The sequence below is a fragment of the Papaver somniferum genome, chromosome 11, assembly GCF_003573695.1.
Source record: "Papaver somniferum cultivar HN1 chromosome 11, ASM357369v1, whole genome shotgun sequence".
Classification (NCBI taxonomy): domain Eukaryota; kingdom Viridiplantae; phylum Streptophyta; class Magnoliopsida; order Ranunculales; family Papaveraceae; genus Papaver; species Papaver somniferum.
Window position 1 is genome coordinate 39,279,246 of NC_039368.1, and position 18,874 is coordinate 39,298,119.

At 37.0% G+C, this 18,874-nt stretch overlaps 1 protein-coding gene and 1 pseudogene across 1 annotated transcript; both read left to right on the top strand.

Annotated features, from left to right (window-relative positions):
- The first annotated feature begins 2,077 nt into the window (after nucleotides 1–2,077).
- LOC113320560 lies at nucleotides 2,078–7,583 on the top strand (annotated as a pseudogene).
- A 209-nt stretch (nucleotides 7,584–7,792) lies between these two features.
- On the top strand, nucleotides 7,793–11,104 carry LOC113321274 (style cell-cycle inhibitor 1-like). Its single transcript, XM_026569174.1, has 4 exons — nucleotides 7,793–7,935; nucleotides 8,019–8,117; nucleotides 9,520–9,575; nucleotides 10,494–11,104. Exons 1-4 carry the CDS (start codon nucleotides 7,881–7,883, stop codon nucleotides 10,728–10,730), a joined length of 447 nt encoding a protein of 148 aa, XP_026424959.1. The 5' UTR covers nucleotides 7,793–7,880; the 3' UTR covers nucleotides 10,731–11,104.
- Nucleotides 11,105–18,874: the final 7,770 nt, after the last annotated feature.

Below are 18,874 nucleotides of genomic sequence, written 5' to 3' on the forward strand. Positions count from 1 at the left end.
GTAATTTCTGAAATTGGGTTTATTATGAGATTTTTAGGGTTCTGGAATAATGGGGAAGAAGATGAACACTATGTAAATTTTACACCGTGTCACCCGTTGAATAAGTCTCACCGTTCCAACTCGGACTGATCCAATTGATTCAGGGGCTAGGATGTCATTTGACATAGCTGATTTAGTGCCAGGCATCCCCTAACGGCTGTGAGTCGACGGAAAAAGTCAATTCATGGATATTAAATAATTACGAAAAAAATGTGGGTATTTTATTAACAGCATTTCCCTAGATGGGCATTTTATCAAAAAAAAAAAAAAAAAAAAGAAAGAGAAATAGTTCAGCCACCCATGGAAGACGCAGAACTAGCAAATCCTGGTAACAAAGCTGTAAGTGGTCAGCAGTTGAGAACTTTTTGAAGCCATCCACAAGGAAATTGAGAACTAGCAACAACTAAAAATCATTATGCTCATGAGTTAGATATGGTATCAATATATCAGTAGAATATTACTGTAAAGCATGCGAAACCAGATGCCATGTATCCAACTGTACTTTGATGTACTTTGAACATTGCCAGCTTTATGAATACACTGTATCATGTCCAACTGGTGCAACTGTGCTAAAATCTTTGCTATGCCAAGATTCATAATGAAACTTTTTTCTATTGCAGATGAATACACAAGAAGAGCTAACAAATCCTAATTACGAAGCAGCATGTGGTGATCAGGTGCGAGTTCTATTCAGTAATACATGATCAAATAGAAAACTAACAAAAACTTAACGTTGTTCTGCTCCTGAGCTCCGGACTAATATTAATACGGTCTATCATTCTCAGCGATATTCAAAACCCAAAATTCAAAATATAAACCTAAACTTTGCTGTCTATTTGTACATTGCTAGATTTTACCTCGGCCATTGGAGCTGCTAATATAGGAGCTCTTGGAACCGCACTTCTTTGTTATGTGAAGGCTGGGGTTATCGCATACAAGATGCTCATGCAGCCGATTTAGCTAAAGGTCATCCAGGTGCTCAAGCCTGGGATGATGCATTGAGCAAGGAAAGATTCGAGTTTCGATGGATGAATCAGTTCGCTTTGTCGTTGGATCCCATGACTTCCATGTCCTTCCATGACGAGACCCTACCAGCCGATGGTGCTAAAGTTGTACATTTCTGCTCTATGTATGTGCCACAGTTCTGTTCTATGAAGATAACAGAGGATCAGGAAGTATGCTGAGAAGCATGGCTATGAGGATGAAGATTATATCTGAAACAAACTAAATTAACCACATTATCCCAAAATAAGGATCTTAATTTGTTTAGGAACAAAAGAAATGATAATCCCTGCTTAGCTAAATTCACAACAAAAAAACGATGGAAAATATACAGATCCCCATTAATAAAATTATGAAAAAGGTTCTAAATGGTGAAACAGTATCACTTGTTGCGGCAAAAAAAAATTGATCAACATTGCCAAGTTATTGTAACTACCGGATGAACCCACACAAAGACGATAAGGATGTAGTTGATTAAATATAATCTTTTAGAGTGATGGATTAATATTCTGACGACATCCCATACTACACTAAGGAAAAAGACCACAGAATCAAAATGTATCGGTATATTACATATTATCGTCATAGAATCAAAATGTATCAGCCACATCAAATCGGGACGGGGAAGCGAGGCGAAGCCAAAGCCAAGCTTTATCAAATCAAAAATATGGTTGGGCGAGGCGTAGCAGAGCCACACCAAATTAAATCGTGACGAGGCGAGACGAAGCCGAAGATGGAGATTTATATATTTTTCATCTTTTTCTTTTGTTGCGAATTTAGCTAAGAAGGTATCATCATTTCTTTTGTTCCTCAACAAATTAAGCTCCTTATTTTGGGCTAATTTAGCAAATTTAGTTTGTTCCACATCAAATGGGGACGGGGCGAGGCAAAACCGAGCTTTATCAAATCAAAAATATGGTTAAAAGAAAAAGATGCCCGAACATAGCACGGGTCCAAAATATAGTAATAATTAAGAAGTGGGACCAATAATATACTGGTTTTTCCGATTTGGCATCTATCAAAACGGAGTGGCCCAAAAACTATTGTATGTTTTGCTGTGTTATTCCGGAGCTGAACTATTCATTTCCCAAAGAGACTTTTTTACCCCATGGCTCTCTGCTTCCCTAGTCTGATGAATCTTACAATATTCTCACCTTCAATTACTAACTCACCATCTTCAAAATCTCGATTCTCATCATTTCAAAACCCACCATAAATTTCAGTTTTAACTTCTACAAATCGTAAGAGAAGAAAACTAATAATACAATCTATAAGAACTAGAGCTGTTAGAGAATGCAAGATTATGAAGAAGCAGTTAAACAAAAAGACTTAGCTCGAGCTCTTAGATTCTTAAAATCACTCGACAACCCTCAAATTCAAAAAAAATCTTCTTCTTCTGCTTCAATTGATCCTTATTTAGATGTTGATAATGATTTGAGTTTGTTACGGCCAGAAAAAGACTGGGAAGTCTTGGATGCTTGTTTAAATGCCGATGATATGAAGCTTGTTGCAACTACTTATAGATTTCTTCAATAACGTGGCTTGTTATCAAATTTCGGAAAGTGCAGGAATATTGGTAAAAAAATTCTCTCCTCCCAATTATTTGTTTTTTAAAAATGCTTTGAAGTTGATTTTGAAGAATTTTTTGTTTAATCATGGACTGACCATCTAAAGATAACCTTGATTTCTGGGCATCCCAGACGCTTTGTTGGTCGGCACTGTACGAAGTTCATTGAATTGGATAAAATCTTGCTACTACTTGTTCCCTTCCCTGAGCTTTTGCTATAGGAAAATTTGTCAAATTGTTTGGAAGCTGAATTACCTTTCTATGCTGTTGTAGTTAATCACCTAAGTTTTTGTTTTACAAGACCTTTTTTGTAATGTCATACTTTTTTGTTGAATCTTATAAGTTGTGATTGAAGGACTTGATGCCCACTGGGGCATTGCTATTGCAAAATAGTCATTCGTATTCCTATAAAGAAAATTCTGTTTGAATGGACATAGAGTTGGACTTGTGAAATGTATTGGGCATGTGGGATTTCTCAGGAGAGATTGAATGATCCAAAATAGTTTGAACATTAAAGGGTGCAGTGTAACTAGCATAAACATATCTGGAGGATATATTTGAATTAAAATTATTTTAAGGTCAGCTTATTGGAGATTACTCCCGTCTGTATTCACTTTGCATCAGCTAATAACCAAGCCTTTTATTCGCGCTTATGTGTTTTGATCGGAAAATGTACATGTTCTTGTTCAGCAGTTCTGTGTTTCATTCCTGATCTGTTTGTCAGTATATTATGATGGCAGTGCTGGAAGGCCCAAGAGATGTTACGCCAACAATTCTCAAGTCTTCTACTGGTTTGGAAGGTATAGAGACCTCTGATTGATTATTCTTTACAACACTTGAAATATCAAGATGCCTGATAAGATAGACTTTTTTCACAGTCTCACCTACAGCATACTTTCTCCACAGCGTCTAAGCTTGCCCCGAAGAAGTGGGGTCTTTCTGGAACCTCTACTGCTGTCTTAGTTGCTTTTCTTGGAGGGGTATCCTTTCTACTTTCCAAGGATATAGATGTAAGACCTAACCTCACCGCTATATTGGGGCTGGCCATGTTAGACTCTATTTTTCTTGGAGGTTCCTGCTTGGCCCAAATATCTAGTTATCACTTATTGGCCTCCATATAAGCGCCAGATTCTAGTTCATGAAGCAGGGCATCTTCTTACAGGTACTCATTTTCCCGTTCAGTATTACTTTCAAATAGCCAAATCATAGCAATTCAGATATTTTAGTCGTCTTTCGAGCATCCAAAATGGTGGATGCTATTTTTAAGTTAATATTGCTAGAATCGACTCCCTGTAGAATAAGCACGGGGTAAGAATGACTGATTTTGCAATCTAGGCGTTTTTAGTTTTGGAATTTGAAACTGGTGGTTAAATTGGACCCTGAAGATGAGTGCTCTTGTGGGGCTAGGTGGATTGTAAACTCATGCCTACTTGCATGCGCACTTTTCACTTTTCGGGTAGGTTATACAATGAAGAGACTTATGAAGCTATGAGCCAGTATTAGAAAGTATTTTAAATTCCATATGCCTTTTACTAGTGGGTGAAACGGTGCCCATTTAGTTGGCAATTGCCAAATTTGAAATTTCGTATGGTCAGATGACAATCATGCTCAATACCCATTATAAGCTAAGAGAAAGATTGCTAAGAACACCATTGTCAACTCTAATTGTTCTGTATAAATCATGGGCTGCACTTTAAAGAAGAAGACTTTTTTTTTTCTCACTCAAAATTTTATCATTTCATTATATAAAACAAATTGTGGCTACAGAACAATGAAGCCTAAATCAAAATTCTAGAGACCAATACATACACCTGGAAATCAGCCTAATTTAGCATTGTCTTTAATATATCATACATTCATACTGCAGAAGTCATACTTGACAAAGTTGCCATCTGAAAATGCCAATTTTGGAAATTCCGAAAAAGGGCCAGGGCTTAGCTCAAAACCCTTGGCAGCCCAAATGATACTCGGAATCCAGTCTAGTGTCCTGGATCTCATGTCGTGATTGCAGGCTCTGCACTTAGTTTCAAGCACAACTCCACTCATACTCAATTTGTAAGGGGTTGACCACAAGCAAGACTAGCCTCTTGGGATAAACAATTTCAACTTCCAAATCCTACTTGAATGTAACCCTTACTTCAAAACAAGCAACGCCCCTCACCTGGATTTATGTGTGTCCCATTTTTGTAACATAATGCATTATCACCATTATGCTTCCCTCTTGAACATTTCTATAGCTAAATATAGTTAGCAACAGGCGCACCGTTGCGTATTATTTATTTTATGCAAGTCGCTGAAAGTGGCCAGCATTGTGCATGTTCTTACTCATGCACAAGGTTTTCAACTTTATCATTCATTTTTCATACTTTACATTTAGGCTTAGGGAAGTTTAAGTTTGATATTTGCTAATTCGGTTTTCTATTTTTACATGTAACTTAAGCTTATCTTATGGGATGTCCAATTCGTGGGGTGATCTTGGACCCAATTGTTGCAATGCAGATGGGGATCCAGGGCCAGGTATTTCTCCACCTACATTTATATTTTAGTCTCTCTTTATCTCTATCTCACTCTACTTTTCTGAAAGGATCTGGCATTTCACTTAACGACTTGTTAATCAAGGAGTGTACCCGAGAAACATGAACTCGTGAAGGAGAGAAAGGAAAGAGACATAGGGATAGTATTAATACCAATTTAATGATGCAGCCAAAGCATTCTCATAAAAGCTTACATTATGATGAATCAGTCGATCACTTTCCAGAGCACAACACCGTAGCCAACTTGTAAAGAGCCTTGTTGAAATCTTTAACATTATACCCAGAAAATCATGGATGTCAAACCATTTTGCTTGGATCGAGTTGGTTTCTCATGACCTCGTGAGATTGCTAGCCCTACTGCCAATTTACTACCCCACATTTAATCTAAATCCCACTTAGGCACTTACTAATGGGGGTGGTTAGTTTATACAAAGGCGGATACTACATCTCTTTTTCCGGAATAGGCTCAATTGGCAGTAGGCCATGGTCGCCATCTGAACCACCTTCTTCAGTGTGCGAGTCCTAGCATCAAATGGCTTTTTTACTGTGGATGCCGTATTGCAATAGAACAGTTGACTTATGCAAGGTTTTTTTTATTTTTTTATAATAAAAGGAGCGCAGGTATCTCAACAAGTACGAATAAAATCCGACAACTAAAGGTTTTCTGACGATGAATTTACTTTACTTAGGTGGCGCAAGTTTTTGGATCTTATATTTAGGATTTGATATCTTTGTAAATGTTTCCCCAATTAAGGAATCTAATTGGAAATGAAAACAGATTGAATGTCTTAAGAAAGAGTTCCGTTAAGCTATTAAATCTGGTATACCACCTTAGTTAGGTGCTGTATACCTCAGTTGACATATCGCCAACCCTCTTATTATATTCATGATGATGAATAAAAGTAAGTCATTAATTTAGTAAACTAAATTCAGCATACTTTTTACAGGCAGGTACTCAGTTTTGGGATGAGAAGTTAGAGAAAGAGCTTGGTGAAGGTCGACTCAGCACTGCTGCTTTTGACAGGTCGGTTATACCAATATAAAAATTTATGTGCATGTACAAGCGCTTGTAGATGTCTAAATCTAATCGAAAATGTTCAGGTACTGTATGGTACTGTTTGCTGGAATTGCAGCTGAAGCTCTTGTATATGGAGAGGCAGAAGGTGGAGAAAATGATGAAAACCTGTTCAGGAGTATATGTATTCTTCTGCAACCCCCACTATCCGTTGCACAAGTTAGTATCTTGTTAAACTCGGCAAGGAATCTCTATATACTCTTTAACAAGTTGATTAGTAAATCTTTGTTTTCTACTTTTTTTTTTCTTTCTGGAAATCGTAAATCTTTGTTTAGTGGTTGATTTTATTATTTCATCCAGATGTCAAATCAGGCAAGGTGGTCTGTCCTGCAATCATACAACCTTCTCAAGTGGCATAAACGTGCGCATCGAGCTGCTGTTAAAGCTCTTGAGAATGGTAGTAATCTCAGTGTTGTGATCAAGAGTATAGAAGAAGCATTGGTTTCTAGTAAATAATCTGGGACAAACTGGAGTCTGGTGGAGGTTGCATTAGTTTCCAAATGCATAAGGTACTTTGGCTCTTCTCAAATGCTTAATATCTAGATGTACAGTATCTCTAAAGATATCATTTTCTAGGGGAAACAATGAAATACGCAAGTTTTTAATGCAGTGAGAAGACAACTGCATGCTTTAGTAAACGGTAATGCTGCCTTTTACCCTGCAGCATGATTTGGGGATAGAAGCACATACTAAATGTAACCCCTTTTTCAGTTTCCACAAAAATAATTCCCTTGCACTTTTAAAATTATGTTCCAAATGCACTTCTACCATCAGTCTGACTAAATTGTTCGTGGTATTTGCAGTAGGTACACATACATACTATAGTCTGTGATTGATTCCTTCTCTTGGGGATTCCAGCAAAATGGTCTGGTGCTTGTGTTAGACGTGACACTTACGGGTGTTTTCAGAAGACGACGGTGGTTACCTTATCCAGACATGGAACCGAAGGTGATGGAAGATGTAATATGATAGTCATCAATAGACAAGCTCCAAACTCCACTCTCTCAAGTAAATGATGATCAACCATTTGCAGGGTCGCAGACACAGAAAATACTTGTGTACCAGGGCACTGTGCGACACATGTTACACATCAACCCCAAAATCAACAGAGAATATCCTGCTTGTACCCAATGAATAGCTGTACTAACAACTACAAGCAAATTTTAAAATACTTAGAACAAAATTACGTGAGGATAGCTAAAAATCTAGCAGGTCACGTCTTTTAAAGCTGATTGTATAGCACTGTATTCTGTATATGTAACAATTCGAATGTTGTGATATGTACTACTGGTAGTGGACTGCATTGAAGATAAAACAAGCCAGATACGCTGTGATTTTTAATAGTATTTCCTGTCAATTGAAGCTTATTGCCATTACAGTGTTAGGCTTGTATGATGAAATGAAATACAGAAAACAAACGCTCTTTTGTGGATGCCTCTTTTATAAAGTCGTCCGGCACCAGTCTACGACGTAATTTACCAAACAAAGAGCAGTCCGTATGACAAAAGCGATAAGGGCCATAAGGCCCTTTTGCTTTGGCCTTCGGGTACATCTTGGCTTGGGCGTAGCCTCTACTCTCTAGACCCAAAGCAAAAGAAATACAGTCTAGGAGTCCGATGTTAGTATTTCAGCGACATTAATTGATTAATTAGAACGAATCAGAATGGGGAGCGAGAAGAAGTCTAGGAAAAGAAGTTCACCTTCATCATCCTCAGAAGGTATCTTAATCCGTTACTAAAGCTTCTATCCAACTTTTAGGGTTTCCCCGTATTCCAACTATTAATTTTTTATTTTTTCGTAGATGACAAGGTTAAAAGCGATAAACGGCATAAAAGCAGCAGCAGTAGTAGCCACAGAGACAAGAAATCCCACAAGCATTCTAAACATTCTGATAAGAAAGGTTATTATTCTTATTTCTCTACAAATATATTATTGATCCTAGAAGTTTATTATATGTATGAAGAATTTGTATTTCTAAGAATCTCTGATCGATAACTCAGAAGCTCACTAGGTTTTGTGTTTTCTTCTGCTAGTTATATGTATATACTGCATACTGAGACTGTTGGGGTAGGCTGAATTCTAGGAATGGTCGTGGTTTTCTTGTTAACATGTAGATGGCCATCAACTAATTTCAGCTAATTTCGTATAATATGTAAAAATTTGCGCTGTCTGTAGATGAATTAGAAAATTTGCTGTTGTTGAATACAAACGTTCCAGATCTTATTGTAGTTTGAGTGGGAAACTGGGAATTTCGTCATGTTGTTGAATACAAACTAGTTGAGTTTCTCCTTTCCCCTCTAACTGATATGAATTACGATGGGATACCCGGTTTATAAATTTTGTTTCATCTCTCTCAAAGAATCTTTTTATCTAACTTTTATCAAATGACTGGGTTATGATAAACCCATTAGCTTTAAAGAAGTTTTTGCTCTCTAGAGTTAGTAGAGGGAGATTGTAAGGGTAGATTGGAGATGGATGATTTTGCACAAAAGGAAGTCACCCAAACTTTAATGCCTTGTTAACAATGAAAATTAAAAGAACCCTTCACTTTACAAGTGTCGTGATTTAACACATACAACAAGAGGATCCAAAATGGGTTACACTGTTCCTTGTTCCCCTTTCAGTGAGTTACTTACGTGGCACCGCATATTACTTTCTAGTCTGGTATCTACCAGAGTACTCAATGATTAGATGTCTTCTGTTTCGGTTTTCTATTTAAGTGTCACTTTGACTTTGTAGCTACGACAAACATATTTGTATACATTTTGTTTGCTAGATTATAGTCTGCATATCCTCTTTATATTTTCTTTGATTTGGAATGAGATCCTTCAGAACTCTAAAAAATTTGATGGTACTTGGATGTTCTCTATCATTTTTTATGTGCTTCTGACTTCCGACTCTTGTTATGGATTATATGGTAAGTAAGATTTTCATTGTTTTTTGCTTAATAATAGGACACCATCCTATATTTTGTATCTATCAGGCTATAGCAACTTCCGCTGGGTGTTTCTTTACCACAGAGTGTCGACATAGTAAGCCGGGATTTAGCGCCCATTTAAAATCCATTTGAGGGGAACTTTTGGCCATTATCTCTTTGCGGAGCTCGAACTTTTTTTCCTTAGTATACATATTGTCTTTGGCTATGGTTGTTAGTGCTTTTCAGTTTATTATATCGAAATATTAATTTTAGATATTGCATAAGTTTAGTTCAACTACATAAGTGCTGTCCTTAACTGCTTGTCATATACTTGTGATCACTTTGGTTACATGTCTTAACGACTAATGAATATTTTGTTTTCCAGTAAAGAAGTCAGAAGAGAAGCGTGACAATAAACGTCGCAGACACAATCTTCTCCCAGTGAGTTCTTCTAGTTATCATACATTGTTGTAAGAGTGTTTTTAGAATCGTGTTTTTCCTCTACAATATGAATGTTCATAGTCATGCAAGTATCAATCAGAACTTTATAGGAGGTGATCAAGTATTAATAAAACACTAGAAACCTGTGAGGTCATGACTACCTGAATAAGAAGTATCACATATGTAAGGAGAGGAAGAAGATTACAAGTAAATTAAACTTGTTAGACCTTTGTGAAGGAAACATCAGTTAATCAGATTTGCTTCGGCCAGCGGTTGGCAAACTAAAATTGTCCATATTATTAACCGACTGCATAAGGGGGGTCGTATAGGCTCGAGGAGAAGGTGTTAGCTGCAAATGCTACCAAACATCACAAGTTGCCTTTGGTGCTGCAACAGTACACAATTATTATTCAGTAACTTCACTATCTGGGAGTTTTGTTCTAATATCTAGACACAAAGATAAAATGCCAGTCTGGTGTCTGCTTATCCACAAGATAAGATGAAGGCGCTCTAGTCTCCATGTATCTATATCTTTTTCTGTCTTCTCAAATGAATGAGGGAGGGACAATCTATTGGAGTATAGCTTCAACCAATTTTGTTACCTGTGGTGTACTTGTATAAATGATTAACATCACGATGAGACCATTATCACAAAAGACAAAATTTAGGGTCCACAGATATGCATACCAGTTTACTAAGTTGGATGTAACAACTGAAAACTTCTATGTGATCATATGTGCTAGTATAATTTGGGATTTTTAATTTCTCTGCTTATGATTCCACACTAGATGAAACTAGTTAGCACTTAATACAAAGTTAGATCATGTCTTCTAAAGATTCTGTATTGTAAAGAATGAGCTGTCCAGTTTGATATCTGTGAACTGCCATTTCTAATTTTAGTTCTTTGTAAAACATCAGGGGGAAGAGCTTTCCAAGGAGGACTATTTTGCAAAGAATAATGAGTTCTCAACCTGGTTGAAAGAAGAAAAAAGAAAGTTTTTCAGTGATCTTTCATCTGAAGCTTCACATGACCTGTTTTTGGAGTTCATCAAGGTCTGGAACAAAGGAAAGCTTGAAGAACGGTACTACAAAGGCATTTCAACTGCCCCACGAACTGCTCACAATTGGAAGATTAGACCTGAGAAGGTTTCTTGAGCAGTCCTAGGAAACCCCACTAGTCTTGCAGGCCTCTTTCATATCCAGATCCTTAGGGTACCTTTTAACATGTTCTTTTGGTTTGTCAGTCTGCGTCTAAATAGTCTTTTGACTGGCCTCGTATGTTCTTCCAATATTTTGAGTTAGCCTGTAGTCAACTCCAAATCAAGAATCTGGGTTACGATCAAAATATAATTGAACAGTTTGCATATCCAGGTCATTAGAGCACCTCTGTTACATGCTTTCTCTATGTAAGTTTCAACCTTTTTTTTCTTTTTTTTCTTTCTTTGAAGCAGAACTATTTGCTGTGTTAGCTTCTAATCAACTATAAGTTTAGAATCTAAGTTAGTAAGGATGGACAAGTATTTCCTCAAGGAACTGTTTAAGCTGGAAACGCCTTTCCAGGGAACTTTTTTATGTGGATTTTTCACAAGAACGCAAGGACAGACGATAGCTTTTAAATCTGTTCCCAAATTGAACACGAGTGATAATTAGATGGGATGCAGGTGTAGCAGGAAATTTGAATTTCAACAGGAATGCTTCTCACTGGTAGAAAACAAAATGTAAAGTTCGTGAGATTAAAATGTTTTTGAACTGTTAAAACCTAAATTGCTCCGGTATGCCAGGCTGATGTGATACTCTTTTTAGGACGTGTAGTTGCAGCCTATAATTTCTAGATGTATGATATGCGAACTTTGCATCATTTTTTTCCTTGGATGCTATTTTTTACCATAGTTTCTAAGAATTTTAAATCAAGGGGCTAAAAGGATTGACAGTTGCAGGTTATATTTCTTGAATGCATTATGCATTCTTTTTCGGGGGCCTAATTTTCCCAATCTGGATACTCAACCTCCCAATTTCGACTGTGCGAGTTTTTTTCCTTTCTTTTTTCCTTTTTTTTTTTTTTTTTGATAGACGACGGCCTTCAAAAAGGCTAATGATCTCCCTCAATAATTGATAAAGGCGAAATTGGAGGTACAAACTAGTACATAGTAGAATTGTTTGTTTTAGCCAATTGTGCTAATGCATGAGCCACAGAGTTGCATATCCTAGGTTGAAAAGTAAATAATCATGCCTCAAAACAAGGAGGCAAAATACTGAATATCCTTAAAGATAGCATCCGTTCTTGGATTTTCCTCAAACCTTCCAGGTGAAAATTGGTCAATGAGGTCCTTTGCATCACTTTCAATGATGATATGAGTAAATTTTTGTTCCACTGCTTTTTTCAGAAATGTCCAAATTGCTCTGGCTTCAGCTTCAGCTGTAGATTCAACATCAAAAACTATTGATGCACAAAAAGAAGCTTTATTGGAGAAATCCTCATCACATAGCCTGCACCATTATTCAAAGAAGTTTCATCAAAGGCACCACCAGTATTACATTACATTTTATCCATCCAAAGGGGTGGGTGTGTGGGTGAGGGGTTCATTTGTCATTATGACCAATAATGATACTAGAAGAAATCTGTAAGTTAGGTTTCCTAGTAAAAAGCATAGCTCTGGATCTATTGATAAATGCAGAACGGGACTCCTTACGATTATTGAAGACAAGATTGTTTTTGCTGCCCCGAATGGACTAAAGGATAGTAACAAACAGACGTATAGGCATTCATTAGGCAGTTTAGTGACAAGATCAACCAACCAGAAAACAAGCCAGTCAATAAAAGATTTATCCATGAAAGCATTAATGTTCACACATAATGAAGATATGGACCAAACATGACTAGCAAAGGGCATAGAATAAGAGCATCCATAACAGGCTCATGAGGGTCGGAACATCTAGTATAGTCACGCATATGCACTCAAGAGTGAAGAACAATCATAGCAGGTGTTACAGTTCTAACAGCCTTCGAAATAAAAATCTGAACACTTTTGGAAGCATGGAAGGCAATAGGAGTACCAAGGTATTTTTCACCTACATCCCGATTATGAATATCAAGGATATTAGAAAGATGACACATAAAATGCTCAGACAGTTTTTTGTTAAACAAGATACCGGACTTATCAAAGTTTATTTCCTGGCCAGAAGCCAAACAATATTTTTTTTAAATATAATCCTTTATGGTTCGAAAATCTTTGACAGTAGCTTTAGAAAGCAACAAAGAGTCATCATCAAAGGAGGTGGGTAATACTAGGGGCGTCCTTATAGACTTTAATTCCTTCCACTAACCCCTTTCTAGTCAAAGAGTCAATGTAGGAAGACTAGGCTTCAGAGCAAATAATATAGAGTAAAAGGAGATAAAGAATCTCCCTGTCTCAGATCTCTTTCTGGTTTAGTTAAGTAGTGCTACCATTTAGCAAACTGGATAAGACACAATTGAAAGGTATTGATTAATTAGATTGACCCAGTGGTCAGATAAACCCATCTTTTTAAAAACTTTTTCGAGAAAAGACCATGCCAACTTGTCATAGGGCTTAAACATGTCAAGCTTGATGGAAGCAATACCATCTTTACCTTTGTGATGATTAACAATATAAATGGTCTCATTAGCAAACAGAATGTTATCAGAGATAAACCTTTTAAGAATAAAGACACTTTGATTTTGATAAATTAGATTATCCATAAATGGTTTTTGTTAGAGCATTGCTCGTTCGAACTCACTAGTGCTGCTATATCAAGCTTGTTGTCAAATTTAGTTATCAAAACTATATTGATTTCTAGTCTACAATTAGTTAAGTCTTGGTCTAGGATAGAGGTGGCTGAGAAAAGAAACAGTCAATCATTTGCGTTCTATCGTTTGAAGGCGAAGATCAACCGAAACTTTTGGAGAACTTCATCAACAAAAGGTAAGTGAAGACTGAACCACCTATTTCTCAAGTTATATTCACCTTTCTATCCTTAAGAAAATTGTCGCATAACTAATTAGACTAGCTTGCATAGACAAAAATTTCGAGTCGAGAACTAATTATTTAGTTTACGAATTTCTCGAAATATAATGACTAATCTTAATGGACATTTATTCATACTTGATCAACTTCGGTGGAGAATAATTTATTGTTCGGAATCAAAATATTCATTCAAGTTTATTATTCGAAAATAGTCTGGAACGGTGATATGTGTCATTGATGTTATTCAGGAATGTTTCGAATTGATTCATAGAAATAATACTATTATGTTCAGATAACTGTTATTTTTCTGAAGCCGTACTACATGTATTCGTACACGTAGCGGAGTATCTATATATCGACTTGAGATTTATGTGATAGCATATTCGTATGCACATCATGGGAGAATCTGTTTGTTTCGTGATCCGGATAGATATGTATATTCATATACAAACCATTTTAGAACCGTGGTAAGGGAATAGGGTTTAAGTATCCAAAACGGTATGCGAACCAATACAGTTGTACGTTCTAGAACCAGTTTAGTACCCAAACCGGTACACAAACTGAAAAGGTTCCGTGAACTCCGGAACCGGTAAAGTCTTAAGGTTTCCAAACCAGTTCACAAACTGAAAAGTTCTGTAAACTCCGGAACTCAGTCTTGCACCTAAGTTTGAAAACCGGTACATGAACTGAAAAGTTCTGTCAACTCCGGAACTCAGTTTTGCTCATAAGTTTGCAAACCGGTCCGCGTACCATGACTCAACCGATTCACGAACGGCTCATGTATTTGTACTTTTTGCATTCACAAACTATGTCGATTGTGTTCAAATGCGATTAAATTATTTCTACGAGATGATTTGCATTTGATCAATTCTCTAATTAACACTAGACTTATTTAATCACATAATTGTGACTCGAGATTAATGTTTTTGTGCTCATGGAAATGAGTATTAAGCTTTTAAGTTCAAACCGGCTGGTTTCGGCTAACCATGTTGAACATAGTTACGGTTTACCTAACCAAAGTGTGTCTCTTGTTTATGTGAATAAGATTCAAAGCTTTCATCTAACGGTGAATATTGTTTGCTTGGTTCCAAAGCTATCTTAGCTTAAACCTAAACCAACCTAGGCTTTGAAGTCTATATAAGGGGAACTCTTGGCAACTGGGATTTTTGAATCCTAACACTATTTTTTGGTGTGTCCTAGTTGTATCTAGAGTCGTCCTCTCAAGAAACCCTTTTACGGTTTATCAACTACCAAAGACTTCATTGGGATTCGTGAAGCCAGGTCCAATTATCTTTTATCTTGATAACTTATGTATCCTGATCTTGTTCGATTGTTGATGTATCACTTGAACAAGATAGATAGTAATCACAAATTTCTCTTCGTCTCAACTTTGTGATTCCGCAAGTTTTATACTTGCGAGGTGAATAATAATATAGGCTGCACTTCGGGTTGCACAAGTCCGAATTTTGAGGATATGCAGACTTATGTCAAATTGCTATCGATTTCCATCACCTGGATCTTTCGTTTGATCTGATCATCCGTTTAGATCGTAAATCAGGAAATCAATTATATAGGCTTAATTTGTGGGAGGCATATTTGGTTTAAAGTCTTCAATTGAGTTGAAGCAACTCTTAGTTGGTGTGACGTCATCTAAGGGAATCAATTGCGCGGAGTCCTACTGGGATTCATGAGGCATAAGGAGCGTGACTGTACCTGAATCAGTGGGAGACTGAGTTCGGGCTCAACTACATTCCAGACCGAAGTTAATTGGTAGTAGGCTAGTGTCTCTAGCGGCTTAATATAGTTTAGTGTTTAATCTGTACTAGGTCTCGGGGTTTTTCTGCATTTGCGGTTTCCTCGATAACAAAATTTCTGGTGTCTGTGTTATTTCTTTTTCCGTATTATATTGTTTATCTTTATATAATTGAAATATCACAGGTTGTGCATTGATCAATCAAAGTAGATAGGTCCGACCTAGTTTGTTGGATACGACTTGATCGATCCTTGGACATTGGTCTTTGGTACCGTCCAAGAACTCTCTTTGTGACTAGGTTCACGGATTCAACTCTGTAAACGTTCTAATCGCAAGAGAGATAGAGACATAACTCTAGACACTTTCCTTGATTGAGTTTTAACTCTCGGAGTTGTGTTGAATTTGTCCATACAGATTTCCTACGAAAAAGTTGGTGGTGCATCTTGGTACCCCCAGTGTTTTCAAGTTTTAATTTATTTGAGAAATTTATACGAAATCATATAGATGAAATTACATAGCCCTATAGGTATGTGTTTGGAAACCAACTCAGTTAAAGGAACTTTAGGGAATAAGGATATATTGGTATGGTTAAAAACTTTATCTATGTGTCCAGTTCGAAAACAAGTTTGTGTCATATCGACAACAACTTCCCCCACAATATCGCAATGTTTTTGATAGAACAAGCTAGTAAAGCCATTAGGGGTCGGAGCTTTTTTAGCCCCCATTTGAAAAAAAACATTCTTAATCTCCCAAGCTTTTCTAATATCAATTTCTTTTTCCAAGCCAAGTCTAGACCACCACTTCTTCCAATGCATGGCACATTAAAAGTGCAGGGGAAACCCATGTTTCTCAGTTTCCTAGCCGCAATATCCTTTTTCATTTTTGTTTTAGACAAGAAAACAATATCAGGGTTGATGTTTTTGAAAAATTAGGTTAAGCTCTTTAGTAGGGTGTTTTTTCTTAGTCCAAGCACATTCCAGCATAACATGTTAAAATATTAACAGGATAATTAGGAGTATGAGACAGATCATCGGTAGAATTATTTAAAGGAAGGAGGATGGAAGAATTAACAAGATTGGTGGAATCAAAACTACCTTTCCGCTGTGTATTAGCATTATCACAATTCAGCTGAGTTCCTTGGGAATCATTTAGTCTATATTAACATCCTTATGAGGAGAATTATTACGGACGTCATTGTTAGTTGAAGAATCACCAGTAGGCTCATTGGAACTACCATAAAGATTGAAAAGAGAATGGGTATTGAGGGTACAGTTAGAAAGATTAAGGGTAGGGAGATTCCCCAATTTTGTGTGTTTGTGTGGTGGTGGTGGTGGTGGTGTGTGTGTGTGTGTGGTGGGGGTGGGGGTTGGGGGTTGGGAGGGGTGGGGGTGGGGAGGGGTAGAAATTGTTGTAGTCTAGTTTAGAACACTCAACAGTTTCGGGAATGACAACAGTGCTAGCCACGGTAGAGTTACTAGCTCTGGTTCTTTTCCGAAGATTAGCTCTTGTATTGATTTTTCGTTTAAGATTTGAAAGAGCATCATGCTCAGCTGCAATAGATACAAATTCTTCTCTGGAAGTGATTGGTTTCTGAGAAGGAATAGTTGAACTCTTGAAACGCCTAGTTGAGTTGGAAGTACGAATCGGACCGGGGATTGATGACTCATGAGTAAGAATTGAATCAGCTAGTTTGTCTGTCTGACTAGAAATATGCTTGAAAATAACTGGTAGTCCCTTGTCTATAGTAACAAGATGTTGTGCTTGAACAAGATCAACATCATAGATTTTCAAAGTACCAGATATGTTCTTGAAATGACCCACGTGAAAGTTTTGCTTCGATAATTCTTTATCTGCTCTTTTAGTACTTTGTGTAACATCAGCTGCTTTAATTTTGTTTATGTTGTTCTGATTAAGAATATCATTTTGAGTATCCAAAACTATATCTGCTTCAATCATAATGGAACCTTTTCAGAAGGATGTGCTGAGGGCTGTGGTGGAATCAATCTGGAAACTTTTGGTAGAGTGTATTTAGTTCCAGATGATCTTGCTTTTTTGATTGCCTTTTGTTTGGCTATCCAATTTGGACACACAATATCTTTATGATCAATTACACGACATGATGTACATAAGAACCTTGGTACCTTGAAGTATTTATTTTCAATCAAAATAGGTTGTATGCGTCCTCTAGTAACTAGAGGTATGCCTACTAGTAGAGCACGTTGAACAGAGATAAGAAATCAAAAGCTCACCAAGTTTGAAGGTAAGCTTTTGAAGATCTTCAAATTCAGTACATTCATTTGGTACATTACATAGGATGAGTCACATTAGTTCTTCAACAAAAGAAATTTGACAGTTAACCAAACAACCAGTGGGAGGAACAACTCTGAGAACAATAAATTATCCAGAGGAAAAGCATGGACGCTGCTCATTAACTCTGTTAAATTCGTTGTAGCTAAAAATCTTATCAGAGCTTTGTTTCTTAAGCCACTCAAGGTTGTGAGTTTTGGACTTCGAGCTAATGGTCATTGAGAGAAAATGTGGTGTCTGATAGAAGAAGTTGGAACCAATGTCTCACTGCAAATATATCCAACCATACACCATTTCCAATTATTATCATGTTCAACTAAGGCCATAATTTACCACAATTTTATTAATGAAAATCGGTTCAGTGAGAGTTGAAGGAGGGTTTATGGGTAATGTAAGTTTTTCTGCCATTTGAGAGGAAAGATCTAGAATATCAGTAGTAGCAGAGTTAAAAGCTTCTTGGGTTTTGGTGACTCAATATAAATAAGCAATTTGATTATAATGAAGAAGATAGGTTCTGAATGAATTTTGAAATGAGTGGTTGTGGTGTGTTTATACAAGCACATCTGGATGCAAAATTCCATATGATGGTAACCAATCGCAAGTACTCTCTTTCTGTCCTTTCTCCCTTGTCCTCTGCGACATAAAAAAAATCTTCCATGTACTCTCGTTTCCTGTTTGATGGGGTTCTTTAGGACCAAATCAAGTATGCAACTTATGTATATCTTGTATAATTAGCCTGTTTCTCTTCTTTTTCTTCCATGATTCAATCGATGGTGGTTCCATCTCTTTGATCTATTCTGATTAGGTCAATTGATAATGTTTATCGGGTTTTTTTTGGATGAAATATTATTTCATATGATCTTTTGTGGGAAGGAATTTCTGGGTGTTGGTTTGTTTTCATGTATGCTCTTTGTTGAATCTTCATCATCCTAGAGGTGTTGATGGTTCTGTTTTTTTTCGAAGTCGTGGATCTAGGTTAGTTTGCACAAACATATGCTCTTCCTACCCTCTTCTGGCACTGACGGTGATCCTAACTTCTGGCGGTGGTCATAGCTATTAGTGGTGCTGCTGTTGGATTTTCTTGATTTGGTGGTGAAAAGACTTGCTTTTCTCGGCGATCGGGTGATGTTGTTGGTTTTGCTCCATGAGATGATTCCGGTGAAGCTGGTGTCAGGTTCGGGTTGTGGTGTGCCAGTTTCCGGGCGGGTCTATTTCTCTTGAGCTTGGGATTTGGCCTGCCTTTATATAGGCCTTGT

What these genes read in the sequence shown, in the direction of transcription:
- LOC113321274 (XM_026569174.1), top strand. Translation starts at nt 7,881, where the DNA reads ATGGGGAGCGAGAAGAAGTCTAGGAAAAGAAGTTCACCTTCATCATCC. An exon ending in TAAACATTCTGATAAGAAAG is followed by an intron (nt 8,118 to 9,519) that starts GTTATTATTCTT and finishes TTTGTTTTCCAG; the next exon opens with TAAAGAAGTCAGAAGAGAAG. An exon ending in GCAGACACAATCTTCTCCCA is followed by an intron (nt 9,576 to 10,493) that starts GTGAGTTCTTCT and finishes GTAAAACATCAG; the next exon opens with GGGGAAGAGCTTTCCAAGGA.